General features: G+C 32.7%; 1 protein-coding gene across 1 annotated transcript in view; it reads left to right on the forward strand.

Moving 5' to 3' along the window:
• Positions 1 to 4,489: 4,489 nt before the first annotated feature.
• Positions 4,490 to 16,971, forward strand: part of LOC139520937 (latrophilin-like protein 1) — a 35,123-nt gene continuing 22,641 nt past the window's right edge. Inside the window, exons 1-10 of the mRNA XM_071314038.1 lie at positions 4,490 to 4,697; positions 4,922 to 4,988; positions 6,559 to 6,651; positions 8,020 to 8,191; positions 8,981 to 9,091; positions 10,065 to 10,171; positions 10,993 to 11,267; positions 13,763 to 13,879; positions 14,797 to 14,862; positions 16,751 to 16,850. Coding sequence (XP_071170139.1) covers positions 4,554 to 4,697; positions 4,922 to 4,988; positions 6,559 to 6,651; positions 8,020 to 8,191; positions 8,981 to 9,091; positions 10,065 to 10,171; positions 10,993 to 11,267; positions 13,763 to 13,879; positions 14,797 to 14,862; positions 16,751 to 16,850 — 1,252 coding nt within the window. The 5' untranslated portion in view covers positions 4,490 to 4,553. The remainder of the gene's footprint in view (positions 4,698 to 4,921; positions 4,989 to 6,558; positions 6,652 to 8,019; positions 8,192 to 8,980; positions 9,092 to 10,064; positions 10,172 to 10,992; positions 11,268 to 13,762; positions 13,880 to 14,796; positions 14,863 to 16,750; positions 16,851 to 16,971) is intronic.

Raw genomic sequence — 16,971 nt, forward strand, 5'->3', positions numbered from 1 at the left:
GTCCGTTGACAAAATTGTTATCCGTTGGTAGTCCGTTGATGTACGTGTAACGGATGCATAACGGACACACAACGGATATGCAACGTACGAGAAACGGACACGTACCGGACATAACGGATGCCGAACGTACATCCTACGGACGAGTAACGCATAAACGGAAGCGTACCGGATAAAACGGATGAACAAGATATACGGAAAAATCAAAGGCGACAATATAATACATGTTAATCGCATAAATATTCGAAATGTTTCTGTGTAACTGGTTTTGGTTTGTTTTTCAAAATTCCGCCAAAGGGCAGTGTCTAGCCTGAATAAGTTCCCTGCTTGATTGTGAAAATGTGCCTATACTCTAAGATCGATTATGAATAATAAGAATTCATAAACTTAAGAAATCTGACATACCAATAATTTGCATTTCTGACGCGACATTTCAATTGGCATTTATCCGTTTCAGATCCATTCATCATCCGTTTTATCCGTTAAACGTCCGGTAGAAGTTCGTTGGTGAATTTATCTTCCAGACCTCCAACGGATGTATAACGGACACTTAACGGATACAAAACGGAAACGAAACGGACGAGTACCGTACAAAAAATACGCCTAACGAACGTTCAACGGACATTTTATCCGTTGGACGTCCGTTCAAAGTTTTGAACATGCTCAAATTTTTCCATCGGACAGAACGGATGTCGACGGATAAAACGGACGCTTAACGGACATGCAGCGGATATGGACGGACGTCTAACGGATAAGAACGGACGTCTAACGGACATGAACGGATTGAAAAAAAGTTATCCGTTAATCCTCGGTCACACCTTACCGGATAGCTCGAACGGACGCCTAACGGATGAAAAAAAAATTATCCGTTGAAAAAAAAATTTTATTCGTTGGGAGTCCGTTGGTGTACTAACGGAGATGTAACGAATGACTAACGGACACACAACGGAAATTGAATGTACGTGAAACGGATACGTACCGGACAGAACGAACGTCGAACGTACATCCAACGGACGAGTACCGGACAGAACGAACGTCGAACGTACATCCAACGGACGAGTACCGGATGAACAAAATATTCTGAAAATTAAAGGCAATAAACCATGAGAAATTTCAATTGGCATTTGTCCGTTTTACATCCGGTAGGCATCCGTTTTATCCGTTATCCTTCCGTTAATGTCCGTTTCACATCCGTTTTATCCGTTAGGCGTCCAGTAGACGTCCGTTGGTGAATTGGTCTACTGGATCTCCAACGGATGCATAACGGACACGTAACGGATACAAAACGGACGAGTACCGTACAAAACGGACGCCTAACGGACGTTCAACGGACATTTTATCCATTGGACGTCCGTTCAAAGTTTCAAACATGCTCAAAATTTTCCATCGGACAGAACGGACGTCAACGGATAAAACGGACGCTTAACGGACGCCCAACGGATAAGGACGAAGGCCTTACGGATAAGAACGGACGTCTAACGGACATGAACGGATTAAATAAAAGTTATCCGTTAGGCGTCCATTCGAGCTATCCGGTAAGGTATGACCGAGGCTTTAGGCGTCCGTTCGATCTATCGGGTAAGGTGTGACCGAGGCTTAACGGTCAACCTTTTCGTGAGGGTCATTCAAATTTTGATGACATCCATCAAACATTTGAACGAATAACTTCAAATTATCCACCATTTTTTACATAAGGACATGTCTATACCAAGTCAGAAATATGATAGTTTTTACCCACAAATGATGTGTTTGAGCTCTTGATTAAACCATTTGGTAAGGAATTTTCCGTTTAGAGTTTTCCTCGAAATTCGTTTCGGTATTTTTGTTATATCACTTTTTACCGATAAGAACGCTTAAAAAGTAAAAACACAAAAATACTGAACTCCGAGGAAAATTAAAAAAGGAAAGTCCAAAATCAAAAGGCAAAATTAAAAGTTTTCATTGTAAGCGGCTACCATCAATCAGGAAAATAATGATAGTGCAGCATACTATAATGAATAATTGTTACAACTGGCGGGTTATACAAATAGTCCATATGCAATCCCTGCTGGAATGCTTTATGCCAAAGATGCAAATACATTTGATAAGGGAATAAATACAACACTTCTGTTCTAAACAAAACATCATGGGAGTAGAAGCTTGAAATGTTTTTGCTGCATACTGTTTTATACCTGATTTACAGCAGCACTATATGCTCCTATTTAAACATATCCCATAGTTGCATTATTCCATAGAGCAATGCCTATTGTTTATTTACAGGTAACACTGTTTATTGCTTACAGTCTGATATGTACAGGTATGTGTTACAATTAGATATGGATCAAAGTGATATAGGTACTCCACAATATCGGGTGGTATACAAACTATGATTGAATCAAAAAGGAAGAGAAGCGACACACAAAATGTGGTCTTCTCAATAGTATAGATAATTGAACCAATTAATAATTAAACTACGTGATGAAAATACCGACGTAAAACAAAATGCACATACTCCTAGCTGTTCAAGCATTGACTAGAAAAGAATCTAAAATAACATATAAAAGTTTTCATTAAAACCAATAAAATGTATACGCCACACTAAAGCATGTATACGTTTAATAAACCTGCTATCAGTATAATATAATAACATATTGCAGTTGTTACAAAGAAATTCTTCATATTCTGCTGTTTTATTTGACGTTGAAATATTTCATATTAAACATTAAGTAAATGACAAGTTATCAATTAACTAGATAAGAACAGTGAGGTAGGATTATATATTTGATTGAAATGTATTATATTAAAGATTCTGGAAATACTTTATTGATACAACGTTAAACATATTTATTAAGATAAGGCGATGTGTAAATTTTGTAAATTGATAACGAAGAGGGAAATCAAGGTATCAAACATACAGAAAACTGAGGGAATTGCAACTCCAATAGTTGTTCAGAGAACAAAGTTAAACAAATAACTTGTAGACCCATATCTTTCAATAGTAATTGGGTAAATAAACTCATCATAGATACCAGGACTAAATTTTATATATATACGCCAGACGCGCGTTTCGTCTACAAAAGACTCACCAGTGACGCTCGAATCCAAAAAAGTTGAAAAAGCCAAATAAAGTACGAAGTTGAAGAGCATAGAGATCCAAAATTCCTAAAAGTGTTTCAAAATACAGCTAAGGTAATCTATGCCTGAGGTAGAAAAGCCTTAGTATTTCAAAAAATTCTAATATTACTTTACAAATAATTACAAGTTAACACAACGTCAAAATAGTAAAAAACCAAACAAAAACAACTCACGTCAAACAAGATGGTCACCTACCAAAATGTTGCCTTCCAACTGTTTTTTGAAAGGGACTTTTAATATGACTATGTGTTATTTTCCTTGGTTTCTTGTTATGTTATGTTGTTTAATTTTATTAAGTTTTATTTTGGTGTTTTGTGTTTCAAACAAAATATCTTATAATATTCTTTGTGTTTTTGCACATGAACTCAAGTTAAATCCTATAATGTCTTTAGGCTTACTGTTTGCTATATGAAAAAAGTAAAATAAAAAAAATACTGAACTCCGAGGAAAATTTGAAACGGAACGTTCCTAATCAAATCGCAAAATCAAAAGCTCAAACACATCACATGAATGGATAACAATTGTCATATTCCTGACTTGGTACAGGTATTTTCTTATTTAGAAAATGTTGGATTAAACCTGGTTTTAAAGATACCTAAACCTCTCACTTGTCGCATCAAATTCCTTTATATTGACAATGATGTGTGTACAAAACAAACAGACAAGATATGTAAAAATGTCACAGATATCAGCTGCTCCGGAAGGGTAAGTAGAGCCTGCTCCACACGTGGCACCCGTCGTGTTGCTCATGGTATTACAAAACCGATAATTAGTCTAATTTGGTTGGTTACATTCGCGAAAAGGGAACGGGATTGTAGTTACGACATAAGAAACTTATTCGATATCATCCGTGCAACATATATTCCATAACAGTCAACCAACTCGTGATGGCGTCCGTAAAATTTAGAACTCTTAGTTTAGAAATAAAGAATCATAATTGTGAAGCTAAAATCATCTCTTATTTCGTAATGTTTTGTTTTCATACGACCCTCATAGTCAATTTCTCTAGATAAAAGTTCTTATCAAATGGTAACGTCAAAAGCTCAAACAGATCAAACGAATGAATTACAACTGTCATATTCCTGACTTGGTATAGGCATTTTCTTATGTAGAAAATGGTGGATTGAACCTGGTTTTATTGCTAATTACACCTCTCACACCTGTATGAACAGGAGTGTATCGATTAAGTCGTAGAGCTTTAAGCTTGCGTTTTGTGATTGCGAGTATTGTTAAATGCGATATTATGTCGTATTCCTGAACTTGTATCTTTTTAACTATTGTATGAAATATCAAGATGTGTGAGTGTTTTTCCTTTCTGAACGAAATACATTTCTTATAATGGTAATGAATTAATCATTTTAGCATCATCTAGAAATCTTGGAGCATGCTATCAAGGATGGACTTGGCTTTCTGATCTTTGCTACATAGTAGAACATACTCATATGTCTTGGGAGGATGCAAGGGTCCATTGTATTACCATTGAAGGACATCTTGTACAGTTTGAAGATATACCTCAGCAAACGGAGGTTCAGAAGAGTTTATTTTCTAATATGAATGATGACGTGTGGATCGGTTTGAAAGCAAATGTAAGGCAACATCGTTTTAAAATAGATATGTGTATCATAACTATGATTCGAGAACATTGCATGCGTTATTATTTACAGAGACTGGCACATCAATGTCTTCGGTATTTGGATGGGAAGAATATTTATAAAAAGTATTTAGAAAATATGATTTAAGAAATTCTGTATTGTTACAGCCTACTGATGTTGTACGTCATCTTAAACAGCTTTTAGATTATAAATTTCAGAAAACTGGTTGGACCTGGACAGACGGTCAGAGTAACCAATATAACAGTTTCAAAGACCAAACACAAGGTACAAAAGCCACATGTACATGTTAGGGATGTCATATATTGCTTTTTGGAAATAAGAAAATGTATTAAAAAGATAATCCGAGGTAAATTCAAAAATAGAAAGTCCTAAAAAATTTCTAAGTCAACATTATCAACCATGGAAGTTATAATTTAAATGCGTTGTACAAATGTTTTTCATATACAATACTAGGTTAAACTTGGTATTATAGCTAACTAAGCCTCCCACTTGAAGGATAAATGTTTACAGCTCCGAAAATCATAAGAATGCATTCATTTGTTTTGTTTACATATAACATGATTAAGATGCGGTTTATAAAATTAGGAGGCATCCAAAACATACAAATGCATTCTACAGCAAAATCTATATTTGTATTTCCGAGGTTTTGAAATTTTATTTGAAGTTAATTATTTTGTTCGCATATTTTATTCTCTCTCCCTTCTAGTCTATTTTTTTACTTTTTGATAAAAGTTTGTTAATACAAAAATTGGACATAGAGGTAGGCAGATGGATGTTTAATCGCTCACAAACATGCTGAACCCCACCAAATAATAGTTTATGTTCATTTCCCAAGTCAGGAGACTGTACTACAGTGGTTGTTGTTGATTCATTTATTAAAAAAAGTAGAATAACATGCATACCGATTTCAAGGATAACTCAAAACATAAAGTTCCTCAACAAATGGCAAAATCAAAAGCTCAACCTTATCAAACTAATGAAAAACTGTTTTTTCTACTGTTTTATTTATTTTCGTTAATTTGACCGTTAGTTTTTCTCGTTTACATTATTCTTCGTGCCTTTTTTAGTCAAATTATATAGTTTTATAATTGTTAGAGTCCGTACTGTGGTTTATAATTTCTTAATGCATCTTCATTTTTACTCTTGGTGCATCATTGTCTCATTGGAAAGGAGTAGGTTCAGTAAGACCCCTTTTTTGCCCCAAAATATAACAGTTTTACAAAATTGTTAAAATGTAAACCTTTAGTTATTTATTGGACAGTAGAATGCTTCTGCTACATAAATATGGGCTGTTTTTGACAATACAATGGACATATATCCGGTGCTAGCACCATTAAATCATGCTAAATTACTGAAATCCTCATAATTCTAGCATTTTAGTTAAATTTTAGACGGTTTTCGTGTAAAACGAAAGTGGCCGCATTCGTGTTCATCCTTAATATTGAAATGTAAGTTGTATTTTATGATAATATATAACATATATAAAGGTTGAGGATGAACACGGATGCGGACACTTTCGTTTTTACCAAAAACCATCTGAAAAGTGACAATTTTCGGCATATTAGGTAGATTTTTCATAGTTGAGCTTGAATCGGATCGTTTTTAATGACTAAATCTGTTAAAATCTTTCACATAAACTAATTAATTCAAATAAAATAGACACTTAAGTCTTTAAAAAGTGGTCAAAATCTTTCGTCAGATGAACCTGAAATTTGAGGCCAAAATCGGTCCTTACCGGACCTACTCCTTTAGCCATTTCTTGTCAATTTAATATATGATAATAGTCTTCATCAACACAAGATAGCATTTGCAAATATATATGTTTTTAAACCAGACGATGGCCAATGTGTGATGATGGATAGAAGATTTTGGTATGAAACAAACTGCAGCAACAATCGTCCAGTTGTGTGTCAGGCTGTGCCCACAGGTATGTGCTTCTACCACAAAGGTACGGATGTGTTATAAATTGCAACTTGCAGGTGCGTGATCGACTGCAAATGCATGTTTGTTCTGAAAACCCATCCGGTTTTGAAAAAATGAACAGACAAATCAAAAATTGGAAAATATGCAATATTTCAAAACCTTCAAATATTTTTTTTAAATAAACTGTTCATACATATGTTTAATCGGCATTCCCATTAGAACGTAATCTACCCTTCTTCTGGTCAACTTGTTTATTTACCCATATAAGGTTGACTTCATACAACTTTTCAACTTTATTAAACAAACTCAGACGCAGTAACTGCGCTACACGACCATCAATACAAAGTACATTATAATCACAGATGACAGATTACAGGAACAGTCAACTTTCTTCTTAGGAACTAAATAAATCAACATTTTGTGACATTGAACGCTTCTATTCGAGCTACATTTAAATCTGCCTCATATCTTGGCACATCAATAATTTGACAATAAAGGTTTGCGACAAAAGATATGACTTAAACCTCCCATTATGAAATTTCGATTTCTATGCAAACCACTTTCCAGCAGCGCCTGTGTATGGCTGAGAACATATTTGCAAGTTAATACGATATTTCAGGGCTTGTATTTCCTACCATTATTTCCTTGTTAGAGGGTTGATGCGCATAAAAGATCTATCAAACAAAGAGGTTCGAGTGGTGACGTTTAAATAATTCCTTCGTTAATTTTACGGACACAACGACGAGTTGGTTGACCGTTATTGAACATCTGGTTCACAGATGATAGCGGATATGCTCAAAATGTCTAACTACAATTCTTTTCAATTTTCCCCGAGTGTGATCTACCAAAATAGACGTATAACCGGATTTATACTAAGATGAGCAACGCATGTGGCGTAGGGTCTACTTATCCTACGGATAACCTGAAATCACCCTTTGTTTTTGATTTGTCCGTGGTGCGCAGTCTTTAGTTTTCGATGTTGCGTTTTGTGTCCTACAGTTTGTCTGTTGGATTTTTTTTTAGCCATGACGTTCTCAGTTTATGTTCGACACTAAAGGGTAAATGTCCCTGTTGTATATTTCGCCTCTCTTTCAGAAACAAACCTTATCGCTATCAACTGCGAAAATAAATTATTTTAACTTTTATCCCCGTTTTATTATTCAAGTTGACAAAACCATCAGTTTAAGTCAAATAACATAATTTTGTGTACGTACAATGTACAATTGTGTGTACAATTAAATACGCATCTAACAACTAACAAAACTCAACGAATATTTAATAGAAGGAGATGGGCAAGTCATGAAAATAAAATAAAAATATTAGGTACCATGGAACTTTAAACAGCTCATGATCAATTCACATTTTTTTGTAGAATGTGATATTGCAGATGAATGGGTGTTAACACCAAGCTATCATTGTATCAAGGCACAACAGTCAAATACAACTTGGCACAAAGCCCGAGAATATTGTGAAAACGACAACGCAGATCTGGTTTTATGGGATAGCAATACTGAACTACAGATTTTAAAAAATATCAGCGTCAGGTACATTATAAGTATGCTATGTTAACATGTCAGTAAGCTATGATTAATGACTAGATATCGAAGTGAGTTTAATTGTTCCATCTTGGATAATCATTTACAGAAATGATTTGTCCGTTTGTAATTGCTACTTGAAAATAGTGTCGTAAGGACCATCAATAGTAGCATTCCAAAGTTCAGGTAATTCCTATCAAAAGACCAAATCTGTACCACCTGCTGAAAAAAATGAAACTAAGAGAGCATTAAAACTTAAACGAATCAACAACATAATCGTCTAAAATCAGTAGAGAAAATGTAGCTCAGACGATAGTAGTTGCAAGCTTTGTTTGAGTACAAGTTCATATTCTAGATATAATTTATCAAGTGGAACATGCCAACACTTAATTATTGGCTACTAGGGAAAGAGATCCCTCGTAAGCGCTCTCCTTGGATACATTAAGGACTGGACGTCAATCAAACCTCAGTTAGTTAATTAATCACACATCTTTAACTGATATGATTCACACGATCATCGATTGTTAACATGTTTATCTTTGACAAAAGAGAATAGGCGACTATCCATACTTTATGTTTAATATGTTATGGGTATAAGCTTTACAAAATAACACATAAATGACTTCCAAACCACATGTTAGTGTTCTCCCATCCCTTTCACGTTAATTACTGCCACATTACAAAATTGATTTCATTCATACTTACATCTTTAATTATGCTTATTTATTTTATAAAAGTTTAGTTTGTTTGACTTAGAGTTTTATGAGAAGGCAATTGTGTTAGATAATTATATTACAGCTTGGACATTACTTTGTGGATTGGACTTTACTACAACGATTCAAATAAGTTATTTACCTGGGTCAATGGAACAGCAGCATCCACAGTTATATCAAGTCAACACACATTTACGTGAGTAGTAATGCCTATTAAAGACTTGTTTAGTTACAAAAGCAAACTCAACAATATTAATACACCTTAGAATTTAGGATAAGTATCCTGTATTCGAATTATGAGTTTTTAGCATCATTAATAATATCTACTTTTCTAAGTAAGTTCTAATAGATAATACAGTATAAAAAGCATGGATATAATTTTTATCTATCATATCAGATTTTCATTAAAGGTTAGAACATAAAGCATACGTTTTTTTTCCTCGTTTAAAACCTTTTATAATTTGTTCTTGTTTTATAGCTAACAATACATTAGGGGTTTTGTTCATTGTTACAATCCGTGCTGTGATCTATGATTTTAACGTCTCTACTTTTTTTCCGTTTTGAATAGTGTTTTCATTGTTCATCATGCTATATCATTCTTTTTTGTCATACTGACATTCAGAGCAATGACTACAAATATGAGGATACACGCGATGAAAAAATCACCCATGCTCGAACGTCTTAGTTAATCAAGGTCTTCTTTTGTTTTTTTTTATTTTGAATGACATCTGGCATTGGTTAATAAACTTTTACCGTTTGGTCTCATAAATTATTGAATTGTTCAATTAAGCTTCGATTTAGATATTGTCGTCTGTTTAGGGTCAAGTGGCAAATGTTTGACACTTACCCATATATTTGTTAACGCGCTTGATTCAACTTATTTGTGATAACAACCTTCTCTTATAATGTATCTGAACAAAGCCTGATACCATTCAGTAGTATTGCAGTAGTTTTCTAGTTGTTGCGTTCCGTAAGTTGCTATAGTCAAGCGTTTGATTTTGTCAGTCTGAATATCTTGTGCTTGATTCAACCGATATTTTAAGTATTTTTGTTTTGTTTTAAATTTTACGAAAGAAAAATACATGTATCACACGAAACAAAAATTGCCCCTTAAAAGGAAAGCAATTCAGTATATTGTGTTGTTCTGATCTATCGGTTCTAATTTTTAGTTCAACCTCAAAACAGTGTATAGCTTTGCAACCAGATGATAATCAACAGAAATCGGTAATGACTCAGCGATCATGTGATGAACAAATTGGATTTATTTGTCAACTTGGTGAGTTCATTTTAATATGAGATATCACGAATATATATTTATATGTAACTATTAATGAATAAGATGAATTATATGTACGGTAGCTTAAATAAAATCAATATGCATAAAGAATATGTTCAATGTTTGTACAATATATATATCTAGTTTTTCAGAAGGTCTTTAGTTAAAGTTTGGACTGTTCATCATTCATATCTTATCACCTTTCGAAAAGATCTTTTTCCTTCTCATAATTGAAAAAAAAATATGTCAATGAGTACTTTGCTAAAGAAAACCTTCGGCCAACGCTATGTCTAATTCTCAAAATATGTAAATGCGATTTTATTAAGTGACATGTACTTTTCCGTGATTTTGAAAACATTGAGTTTATAACAACACTTTTCGACAGTTCATTTCTGTTTATCGAGTCGCAAAAAAAAAAAGATTGAGCTTATTCAGAACTTTTATTAGAAAATAATCGAAATCTATCAACATTATAGAATACAAAAACAAATATCATTTTAAAGTACATGGTGTAATTCAAGGTGTCTAAGAAACTGTCGCTGTCCGGACGTGATAGTGTATTTACACCTCCCCACAACAAAAACAACACCATGTTCATATATAAGAGTAATTGTAGGATACTGACAGCTAGTTCATAGCCAATATCAAAGAATGAATAACTTTTTTTATCTCGTAAATTATGCCCCTTAAAATATTAATTTTAAATATTCAATACAGGACAACAACGATTTTCCTCCAACTAGGAATATTGATTAGTTAACTCGTGTACCAAAAACCGTTTTTTTCGTCCAATTTTATATTTAATGCTTTCATTTGAATAGTGTCTGGCCGTAGAACTACGTATATAACAACAGACGCATCAACACCAACAGATACATCACCAACAACAGATGCAATAACAACGATAGACGAAAAAGTAACGGTGACAGTATCGTCGACGTTAGATGGAAACACCACCACTGAATTGTTTACACCTTCTTCCAAGATGTCTACCAACGATGCAATAACCGGGCTTACAACACAGAATATAAATAACAACATGACAGCATATTCTCCACAGGAAAGGCAATATCATCTTGAAAAAGATGCATTGCAGGTTTGAATATCACACTGTTTCTCGTAAATTAATTTAGTCTTTTACGGTCAATTTGATACATCATCTGGAAAGGTCTGACCAATTAATCATTCAGTCATGTTTTGTCTTTTAGTAAATTTTGCAACTGCAATAATTTCAGTACTGTTCTGAAAATCCGCTTGCAGTTAATTTGATACAATTTAGAAGGTTTGCAGGCAATTCAACGTAATGTTGATGTGAACAGGCTAAAAAAAAACTAACGAACAGTCTAGACATGGATGGAAAAGATTTAAATATTGCAAGTGAATTGTCTGAACAATACTGAATTTACCGCTAATGGATAAGTCTGCAAATAGACTAAAAACTGAAAATTACTATTAATAATAATATAATATATTGTTTACGGTTTTAAGAGCTACTAATATCAAAATGACTGTCAGATAATTTTGGTTTACTAGTGGTATAAACAAATTATGTTAGTTTAAATTGACACATATATGTAATTTTTCAGTTTTGTCGTCAACTAATCCCATCAAAATTTGAGATATTCACAGTAACGTTCTGTTTGGTGGAATATTGGGTTGTTATTACTAAAGGAGTGGGTCCGGTAAGGGCCGATTTTGGCATGAAATATCAGGTTCTTCTGACGAAAGATTGGGATACTTTTCAAACACCTAAGAGTCTATTTCAGTTGATTCAATTTGTTGATGTGTAAGTTTTTAACTGATTTAGTCATTAAAAACGCTACAATTCAAGCTTAAATATGAAAAATCTATCAAATATGCCGAAAAATGTCAGATGATTTTGTCAAAAAATAAAGTGGCTGCATCCGTGTTCATCCTTAACCTTTATATATGTTATGTATTATCATCAAATACAACTTACATTGCAATATCAAGAATGACCACAAATGCGGCGTCTTTCATTTAAGACGGAAACCGTCTAAAATTTAACCAAAATGCTAAAATTGTGAAAATTTCAGTAATTAAGCATGACTAAACGATGCTAGTACCCGATATATGTGCATTGTATTGGCAAAAACAGCCCATACTTATGTAGCAGAGGCATTCTACTTTCCAATATATAACTTAACGTTAACATGTTAACAATTTTGTAAAACTGCTATATTTTGGTGCCAAAAAGGTGTCTAACTGGACCTACTCTTTTGTGTTATTAAATCTTTAGTGCCGTTTTGCTTCTTAAATTTTTTTATAATAGTTCTGTTTATGGATTTATTCGTTTTTCATTTAACAATTGTTTTGAAATTTCCATTCCTACGTAGAAATATTTCAGCTGCGCCTGGATAATGATATATTTGAGTTGATACGATATTTCAGAGCTGGATTTCCAATCCTGTTTTCCGTAAAAGAGGATTGTCCCTTACAGAGATAAAAAATATTCTGAGCGGGATTTTATATACCCCTTAAAAATGTTTTGATTAAACTTAAGCTGTATATTTACCCATAATTATGATAATAAACTTGCTTACCTCCTGTTTTCGTCCGAATTATATTTTGTTTTTTTTTCTCTCCAATAAATGGCTATTGCTCATTTTGGAAAGCAAGATTGGATCCACAAATCTTCCTATACCATTTGTTACAATTTATTAAAATTTGGTGACAAATCGTAACCATATAAAACAATAATGAATATTTAGAATATATTTGGGATGTTTTTCTCCAGCAAACCATGTACACTCCACAGTTCTTATCTATATTTCTGTCTCTGTCTAAACATGAAATCAGAATTTTATGTAATTTGCTCAAAATATCATTGTGCACCTTCTTTGTTTTTTTTATTTATCAATTATTAATTGATATCGAAATTTCCTTCCCCCAGAATTGAAGATTGAGATCAATGTGTTAGTACTGCTTCGTTTCCTAGTATAATTGATTTTGTTTGGCTTTTTTGTTTAATATATATCAAAAGATAAAGAATACTTGTGTTAACAAAAGGGTATAATGAGCAAAAAAAATGTTTTTAGCTCAATATCCATCTATGAATATAAAAACAGACACAACTAATGTTGGACCATTCTCAAGCAATGTTAACCTTAGAATAGATTAGCTATTTCATCAAGTTCCTGCTGATGCTAACTGTTGGATTATATTTTGTAAAAATAGTTTTTTAAGTTTATCAATACTAACATCCTTCGATACAAAATTTTGCTTTGAGTGTTGCTGATGGAAGTAAATCTACACATGTGGAGCAGGACCTGCTTACCCTTCCGGAGCACCTGAGATCACCCCTAGTTTTTGGCGAGGTTCGTTTTGCTTATTCTTTAGTTTTCTATGTTGTGTCATATTTTCTTTTGATTGTCTGTTTGTCTTTTTTTATTTTTAGCCATGGCATTGTCAGTATATTTTTTATTCATGAGTTTGACTGTCCCTCTGGTATCTTTCGTTCCTCTTCTACAAAGGTGATAGAAACGCTTTAAATTTTTAAAGTATTCTTTTCACCTAAGTTATGTTATGGCATGAAATTTTCCGTTTGTTTAAATTTTCATTTTAATATAGTTTTCACAGCAAATCAATGTTCAGTGTAGTGCGGATGGAATGGATAATATGACAAAGGCTGTTGTAGGAATTTGTACAAACTGTCTTAATGTGATCGACTACACAGTCTTTTTGAAGGTAAGTTGTAGGTAAATTTCTTCTTTAAACGTACGTAATGTCAGACTGTAGATATTATCAAGTGTACACTTACATTTAAAAACGAACCAGTCGATCAAATTATATCCTTTGAAAATTGGCTTTTGCGGTGACAGTTTCATATCAAAGGTACATGTATAATATTTGTTCCCACATACCTTTATTCAGCTCTCTCTATTTAGATGATTTTTATTCCATTTATGTAGGCTAACATTAACAAACGATGATAATCTTAATGCTTCGGTAGATGTTTTAACACACATTTAGGAACTGTTTGTTACTATAACGTTTAATAACCATACATTAATGAAGACGATGCAGCCATGACAACATCATGGATTTCAAATCTGTGTTCCCGATAATGTTAACTTTACACCTAAACACCGACCATAATATAATATTAAGTTTATTAAATGCAGAATACGTTTATAAAGCTTTTTTTTTTTTTTTTTTTTAAAGATTCTCGCTGCAAACAAAAAACAACGTTTTAAAAATGATTTTTTTCTTTAATCAACATAAATTATGGGTAACAGCAATTATAAGACTGCGACGTTTGCCAGGTTGAAGATCACATGGTCTCCTTAAATTGTCTTTTTTTAACTTTTTAACTCCGTAGATCTATTGACAGAATGAAAAAACGTCCAATAAGTTTTCAAAAAATATGACAGTAATCGTACGACCTTTTAAGAGTAAACGGACATCATACAGCATACCAAACTATTCAATGCCCCGACATGAAAAATATAAAATAATTCAAACGAGAAAACTAATTAATAAAACCAAATATGATAAACAGTCTCTAAATTACAGACTCCCAGTTTGGGAAGTGCATACTAGACTAAGGCGGGATTCATATTTTTTCTAGATTTGAATAATTTTGTGACATATTTTTATTGTAGGTTCTATTAAAAATCTTGGATAGTGCATTGGAAAACAATATCGACAGCAGCCTTCACAAATGTCTGGTAAGAGCTTTGTTTTTAATTTTCTTGCAAATCAAACAGGGCTTAGAGAGGATTAAAGGAGTGCAATCAATTAATCGCGGAAAAATAGAACTACTCTGTGTGATACTAATAAATAAAGGCAACAGTAGTATACCGCTGTTCAAACTCATAAATCCATGGACAAAAAACAAAATCGGGGTAACAAACTTAAACTGACGGAAACGCATAAATATAAGAGAAGAACAACGACACAACACTACAATGTAACTAACACACACAGAAACGGACCAAGCATCAGACAAAATCCCACGAGAATAACAAATATAACATCAAAACCAAATACATGAATTTGGGATAGAAAATTCACTTTCTAAATATGTTTGGTGAAAATACTTAAACAGTCGACAAAAAACCACATAATTGTTTTTTTTTAGAAAAAGCAACCCGAACGACACGAACACACCAATACTAAATACGTGTGTTCCAATATGATAACAAATTAGTGCTCCACTAGTATCGTGTTTCTCACTTCAAGCGTTTGCATTCAATGATACGTTGTATTTCGGTTTGATCTTGGAAACGTCCACTTGATTATGTCAGCGACTAGCACAACATCAACAGAGTAATAATTAAGTGATTTTCATGACGGTTAACAGATATTAGTCTAGATATAAAACTCTTTTTTACTGCTGCCTTATTTCAAATAATGTTCTGTTAATACAATAAACACTGCTGCAAACAGAAGGTAGTTTCATAATAACTCACCAGGTCTGTTGTATTGTTGATTAAATAGAAGTTAATTAATCTTGAAAGAGATATCGTTTATATTTTTCTGAACCAACAATACAGGTTCTTTTAAGGATGTACAGTAAATGAACAATTTAGTTAATTCTTAGATTCTTAGACGCTTAGAAGCACAACAGCAGAACGCAAGTAAAATCGTTCATGGTAATTTTCATTGGAGAATAAACTGATGAAGTATTACCTCCCTTGCATATATTTTCTTTAAAATGTACTAAAATTCACACATAATTTTGTTTTATTCAGAACGTTTACAGACATTAATTTACTATTATTTTTCTGGATTTTTTTCGTAAGAAGAGTTATTTTTCTATGTTTTTGCGTCATGGGGTTTCCAACTCAGTTGACATGTCATACTTTTATCTAGAATTGCTTATATGGATTATCACTTTCTAAATATGTTTGGTGAAAATACTTAAACAAACACACTTAAGGAATGACTGTAATATTTTTTTCTGTCTATGAAGAAATAACATAACAAATTTGGTGCACACTGAATAACGAGCGTAGTGGGTTATTTAACAGTGTGCACCACATTTCTTATGTTATTTCAAATAGACAGAAAAAATATTACAGTCATTTCTTATAATTTAATTCTAAATTCCATTTTAAACCGTAGAAAACCATAAAAAGACGTTGATGACGTCACGGTTACATGACTAAATTATTTCTATGATCTGATAACAAAATAACGTCAGCCAATCAGAAGACGCGTTACATCCAAAATTAAATTATATTAAAATGTAGCAATAAAATCATCTTTACTCATATTGATAACCAACTGTTACAGTACTTATGTAAAATATATTCAACAACATATATTGATAGATATATAAAAACAGAAGGATATATATGTGTTATGATTGCGTATATATATATATATATATATATATATATATATATATATATATATATATATATATATATATATATATATATATAAAAAGAAGATTTGGTATGATGGTCAATTAGACAACTCTCTACAAGAGACTCTTTCCCTACTATCCACCAAAAATCAAAAGACGTGGATAAAACACTTTCATGTAAATTAATACACTATTGCATTGACAACAAACGTATTATCTAAATTGTATAAAAAATATTTCAGCAATCTAAAGAATTTATAACTTTGATCGAACCATTTGTTAGTTTTGCTTTGAAAAGATTGAACATAACTTCGAAGCAAGAACTTTATCTGCAAAACCTAGGTGAGATAAATAGCAAAAAAAAAGTAATTTGTCCATAATCCTTTGTCACAAAATTATGGTGACTAAATCATTTGTAAATTTAGTTAACCTCCATGTCATTTGTTTGATCGTCGTCTCATTG

This window comes from Mytilus edulis, chromosome 4, assembly GCF_963676685.1.
Source record: "Mytilus edulis chromosome 4, xbMytEdul2.2, whole genome shotgun sequence".
NCBI classification, from domain to species: Eukaryota; Metazoa; Mollusca; class Bivalvia; order Mytilida; family Mytilidae; genus Mytilus; species Mytilus edulis.